The sequence below is a fragment of the Lottia gigantea genome (assembly GCF_000327385.1).
Source record: "Lottia gigantea unplaced genomic scaffold LOTGIsca_27, whole genome shotgun sequence".
Lineage (NCBI taxonomy): Eukaryota > Metazoa > Mollusca > Gastropoda > Lottiidae > Lottia > Lottia gigantea.
Window position 1 is genome coordinate 1816336 of NW_008708846.1, and position 6785 is coordinate 1823120.

General features: G+C 33.5%; 1 protein-coding gene across 1 annotated transcript; it reads right to left on the reverse strand.

Annotated features, from left to right (window-relative positions):
- Positions 1-2360: 2360 nt before the first annotated feature.
- Positions 2361-6070, reverse strand: LOTGIDRAFT_161063 (hypothetical protein; the record flags this gene model as incomplete). Its single annotated transcript, XM_009056303.1, has 3 exons — positions 2361-2567; positions 4129-4201; positions 6045-6070. The coding sequence occupies 3 exons, from the start codon at positions 6068-6070 to the stop codon at positions 2361-2363; spliced, it is 306 nt and encodes a 101-aa protein (XP_009054551.1).
- Between the last annotated feature and the right edge of the window lie 715 nt (positions 6071-6785).

The window sequence follows — 6785 nt, forward strand, 5'->3', positions numbered from 1 at the left end:
ATTTTATGAAGGCTTATTATATATGTTGATTATTGAAACCCGATTCGATATAATAATGTGTATAAGTTATTCTCAACAGTATAAGGTTTTGTTTATCAGAGAGTCGACTAGACACCAATGCTTCCTCCATTCCTTTGTGATAAAATATACAATCTTTTCAGAGAAGGTAGAATCTCTTGGGCTTTGGATGAACATTCTTAAAATGCTTGATGTAACATGTAATTTTGGATATGTGGATATGGAACAGGTCTAAGAAAAAAATAGTTAAATATAGTCAGAGGCAATCAACAACCTTGCCATGCCTTTTGTGATCCACATTTGTATTATTCACGATCCTATTGCAATTCAATGAGATCACTTCTTCTATTAACACCAGGTAGTTTCGCCCAAATGATGTCTCAAAATTAGTGAGAACATTGGTTGAATTAGATGCACAAAGGTTAATTGTCAGAATAAATTAATCAGTAATCTGATTTATGATATTGTGCATAGGTCGATTGAAATGTAAAATTGATAACTATTTATGGCGTGTAATGCAATTTCCATAAAATCCATGTTATCACGTTTGATTTATCATAGAAAAGATGGGTGTAGCTTGTTGTTGATAATATCAGTTTAACAAGTGCCTATCTGATAAGACACAGCCAACTTAAAATTGAAGTACTGAACACAAAAAAAGATAAACGGAGGGAAGCAATCCAACATTAAATTCTACGTAGAATTCAAATGCATACTAAAATCAATCAGTGGGCCTTATTTGTGTTATATAATGCCAGACCCAATGTAAAATAACGAAGATGATCAACAAAATTAAACTATCTAGACGACCGAGAACACCAGTAGCTTCTCTTTCAATTTTAAATAAAGTATCTGTACAATCCAGAATCGTTACGCTTGCTAGGCCTGTACATTTGGCCAAACCCTCAATTCAGAAAAAAATGGATGTTGTATGGCGTATTAAGGTCCATCACGAGTTTCAAAAATCAACAACTCGTTTGAGAATCGTTAAAAAAAACAGATCTCATTCGTGGGCCCATAGGGATAATGTGAATATGTAAAGCTCGAGAATTTATTCCGCATGTTCTCGTTTGTTTCCGTGAACCTGCTCAAAGTTCAAAGAGAAAATTTCACGTGCATAATACTTGCGCACATGCTCATGCGTACTGCATCCTGACACAGAGGTTAGTAATACTATTGTGACTATTTTACTTGTCATTTACCTACTCCGACTTCTAGGATTGATTCATTTTTATGTTACTTCTTAATGTTTCCAATGTTAGATATAGCCAAATCAACAACAAAGAATTTATTTGACACTTATTCAGATATGCCTTGTCCCAGCCAAATAATACGATCTGATAAAATAGATAATGGATATAGGTGATTGATCAAGGAAGCATAAAGTTCGTTTAGCTTGATAACGATACCGAGTAATATTTAAAATATATTGTTATTGTTGTAAGGCAGGATGTGGAATCTACGGCTAAAAAGATTCTAATGTTTATAGATGAGCACCAACCAAATTTAATTCGATCAAATTTCGTTGAATTTGAATATTTAAGTGTGATTCTGAATTCGTTTGAGGGTTGCATAAGAAATTATAAAAGAAAGGTTTCTAAAGCTTTCGATTATATTGATGTTATTTTATTTTCGTTGAAATGAAACGGGTTCTTGTTAGAAAATACGCAAGTTCTATAGGTAAGATTATTCTCATGAGTGTTTTTTGAATCTCTTTTGTCAATTGCTATATTGTTTGAAAATTTCCAAATACTAAGTGTAATCCCGTTTCGTGAATAATGAACAGAATGGGTGGCTAATTAATGAGCTGTTTAACGGTAAAGCAAAATGTAAATGAATCCGCAATTTTTAGATAGAAATGCCGCCATCTTGTAAGGGGAGATAACGTAATCGTGGTCTAGTGATATATTGGTTACAAATTCTCTTGCCGGGCTACGTCATTTCATGTTACCTTTTTCTAGATTTGCAGGAACCACAGGCATTGGACGAATTATTGGAATGTCCCAAATAGATGTCACATTTACCCCCGATACACATAAAAAAAACAATTAGGATTATTTTGTTGTCTTTTTGTCTTAACCGAACTTTCGGTTGGTTATGTTCATTATCTTTTCAAGTGGCTGGGAAATTGAATCAGGAACTTTGATACGAAAAGGCTGGTTTTGGGGATATTTCACACAATTTGAAACACATCATAATTTCATGATTAATAAAACGACATTCTCGTTTTCTCCAAATATACTATACTCTGCGTAATCCGACATACACAGGGACTGCAAAACAATGTCGGATTAGCGAGAGCGTCGGAGTACTGAGATTTCGGGGCAGTCATCTTGGGCATCTTATTCAAACATGTTTTGAGAGTTTACATCAACTCGTTCACTACTGTTGACGATATACATATCTTGTTTTGGACCTTTTTTCTTCATGACTATGAGAGTATCCTTCAATACCTTACCCCATGTTTCAGGTAGAGTTAAAATTGAACATGTATCAATTGTCATTAAAATACAAATGATAATATAAGGGAAGTAACCTCCCTTGAACGCCTGAAATACAAAAAAAAAAAAGAATTTTTGACGCGAAAATTGAAAGAATAGTTCGAAATTATTATCATCAATCCAAAATTCAATACTATATTGAATATACTGACAAATAATTGATGAAAACGGATTAACAAACTACTGTGATTCTCGAAGTCTCAATTTCTGGCGGCGAATCCCAGAGCAACTAAACACATGGAGTTGGTAGAAATTTAAAAAAAATAGCAACTGACGACGTTTTTTATTAAATCGTTGGTGATTAGTCGTAAGTTGCTAGCAGTTTGTCGAACCTAGTTGCTCTTAGATTCTGCCAGTGGCAAGGTCGGCCTGAACCCCCTTTTGGATTTCATACGTTTCATTACTTTTGATACAACTTAGTATACATGTATATGATAATGTCGATTGAATAATACTCAAAACATTATCACTTCACCCTTTGTTTTCATTTTCTGATATAAGAAGATAGGTTTCCAGGCAAGATAACATACGCCCACTGCCAGCTGTCAGAAATGATAACAAAGTCTAAGTGGCTTGAAAATGAATTTTCTCAAAGCAATATCTCAAAAACAGTTTATCAACAAATTCAAACATGAACAAGGGTTCATCAACATACACATATATCTTAAATTTCATCAAAATTGGATTAATACTATAGTCTAAATTATCTTTTTAGATCAAATTTGTCGCCCTTTAATAGTCAATGGAAATTCCTAAAAAAAAAATTGTCAATTTCTATCTTGACTAAGATATCATCAATGTATGTAGGCATAACAAGTTTCCAAGAGATTGTATAATTGTTGTCTCTAACCTATTTTCAAACCCATTTTGACAAGGGCAATAACTTAAAAACCAAAATCTTAATATTTTCAGTTTCAAACTTGATCAAGAATATACCTTCACATCAGGTTTCAAACCATTCATTTGATTATTACAAAATTCGAACTTAACCGAGACCTCGCCAATATATACATGCATACCAAGTTTCATTAACATAGGATAAAAAGTGTAGACTCTATCGTGCCTAACAAGCCAAATCAGGCGGGTTTTTACGAAGTCAAGGGCAAAAACTCTGACATCTTTCATCTGATTATTAACAATTTCGAATTAAACCGAGATCTCATCAATGTAAAAACTGCAGCCTCTATCGCGCCTGTAAGCCTTATTTGATGAGTCAAGGGCGATAACTCCAAAATAGTTCATCCGATTATTTCCAAATCCGAACTTGACCGAGATATCTTCACTATATACATACATTCCACGTTTCATTAAAATTAGATAAAGACGGTAGCCTCTGTTGTGTCTACAGTTAATGTGGACTGGCGGGGCGACGGCAATATAAGCCCACGTGGAAATGTAGACGTATACATTGCAAAGACGTATATTGCAAAGAGATAAATTCAAATTCAAAATAGACTAACCAAGGGTAAAAAAAGCTTAATACAATATAATTTTATTATTAGATCCTATGATTGATGATTTGCATTGTAAATGCTTTTAAAATAACTCATAGTAATTGGGAATTATATAGCCGATTGCAGGGGAAAATAGTTCGATATTTAACACTTACCAATGACATGACTTGAGTAGCCAAAATACTACCAACTCTAGTCACTGTAGCAGCACAGCCAAATCCTAAATTTCTGGAAAAAGTAAACGGGCGATATCATATCAAGTCATATCAACAAATAAAATCAACGAAAAATTCTTAAATCAAAAATGTGAATTTCTTTTTTATATGAGCTTTGAATATATTTCTGTCCTTTTCGAGGGGAGAGATAACTACTTTTATCTCATATTTATACAGATCTGATGCTAATAAAGTCAAACTTGTTTTCTTGGATCGAATAACTTGACACGAACAAAATTGGTACGTCTTAGATCTCTAAAGTGGAAGTTCTATTTAATCTGAATAACTAAAAAAAATCAGATATTACGTCTGATGTCTGATGTATGAAATAGTAAAATGTGTAGCTTGGTGACCGCATATCCAAATTATTGATTGACAAACAGCTCCATAAACACGTCGAAGATAGAGTGGCAATATAGGTAAAGAATTTATATAATCGAGTCCAATGGTACACTTTATTAACCAAGCCTTGAAAAAATAATAAGATTTGCTGTATATTACTTAAATAAATAGAGGACAGGGCCTAAGTAACCAGATGTTGTTAGTTCCCCTATATCATAACATAATATTACATATAACATATACATGAAAAAAAAAAGAATTACCTCACAACGGTTGGGTACAATTCCGACTTAAACGATGTCATGCTGACCCAACCACTTACTTTGGCAAATTTCGCAACATTACACAAATATTAACGTAATATCCCTTTGAACTCTCTGGGGCTGTAATACATCAAGTTAAGTGTGTTTTTCTAATATAATTTATTATAACTTATACATTTACAAATGTGTTAACTTCCATACAGACTTCCAATTTTTGTTGTAATGAAACCAAAGATTGGTCCAGATATTCTGACAAAAACAAGGCAGTTGACAAAGTTCACAAAAGCCATGCAAAAGAAAATGGTGCATTTACAACAATTCAATTCCAAATGGTCTCAATTTGAAACATATGAATGTAGTTTGAAACACTACACAGATACTAAATATGAGTAATTCCATACAGTAACGCATTTATGAAAGTCACTCCTCTGAGCTAGGCAGGAGGTTGATATTTCATGTTTCATATTTGATCTGATGGCTCAATATTTTCTTTAGGTCAGGCGGAAACATGGATACCTAATTTCAAGAATTTTTATAACTACACCTTTTCATCAAGCAATTATTTTGATGGTGGATGTTCATCGAAAACTACCAAACCACCCATTAGGGAAAGCTTAAATATTTTACGCACTCGTTTTTCAATCAAAAAAGCCTATGACGAAGCATTTCTTGGATGACCATTCATTAGAAGATCTTAATCGTACCCCTCTTCATCACACACAGAAATCGATTTACCAATGTGAAATAAGGCTGAATATTCGCAAGCTCCAGTTAAATGCTACAGATAATCGAGTAAGAGAAATAGTTTAAACCAATTTCTAAAGACTAAAAGATAAATTCTCTCATGTCTTTAAGCAAATGATGAAGTAGCACATAGCAGTAAACCAGAACGTAAATGACAACATTGTCTATAACAAATCAGGTCGAATCAGTACATAACAAACAAAAGCTAATTACAGATCAAACGAAATGCTGTTTTAGTAAGCCAATAAGTATCTGAAATATCGCTTACTAGTCAAGCTTGCCGACGAAGACGTGGCTAGAGGCTAAAGAATAATCCTCCTTGTTACACAAGCAGTCTTCTCCCCATAGTGTCTTCAATACAACTGCTGACCAAGACCAAAGTTTGCTACACTTAATACTTAACAAGGAACTTCAACATTTTTTTGTTACTACATTGCCAAATTGTGCATCATTGATCCCTTATCTATAGACCTTACCACATTATTTCAACAAGTAAATCGAGATTACCTGATGAGACCACCCTCGAAAGCCATTGTTGTATCATGGCGAGATAACAAAAAAACCTACAAGCATGGGCCTACCAAGTTTCAATAAATCGAAATAATCTTAAGACACCCGGATCCGGACACTTGCGGAATTCATTGCTTATGTCAATCACTTGTCAACAACCAATCGAACTCGCCCAGCATATCACCATTATATGCCTACATAATCAGGGGCAAAATGTGAAATAAGAGTAGAAACGAGACTCTATGATGAGGAACTATTCAACGGCTTGCAGCTACAACCAGAAACAAGCTTTTACCAACCATGCATAATAATATGCATAACTATTATCAGAAATACGAAAAATATGCCATATAAATTTGATATGTCCGACAAAGTTTAACGTTTACTCGCTAACAATCAGATTTCTCAAATAAGTTTGTTGAAAAGAACAATTATTACTGTTATCAGATTTATTTGTCACTTTACAAATAATCAGAATACAAATTTTGATTTTAAATATCTTCCGTGACTTTTGTACCGAAAATGATATTTTTGATGGAGATTTCATTAATCTAAATGAAAAATTCGCAGGACATGTACACTTGAAAAAGAACCACCACAAATATTAAAATTGTTACCACTGTTTGCTTCACACGTTAGAAGCTATAGCGTAATGCAATAATGTTTTCTTTCTGATAAATTTATTTCATTTTTTTCGTTCAACCATGGGTGATTACTAACTCTCACACCAAGTATCGT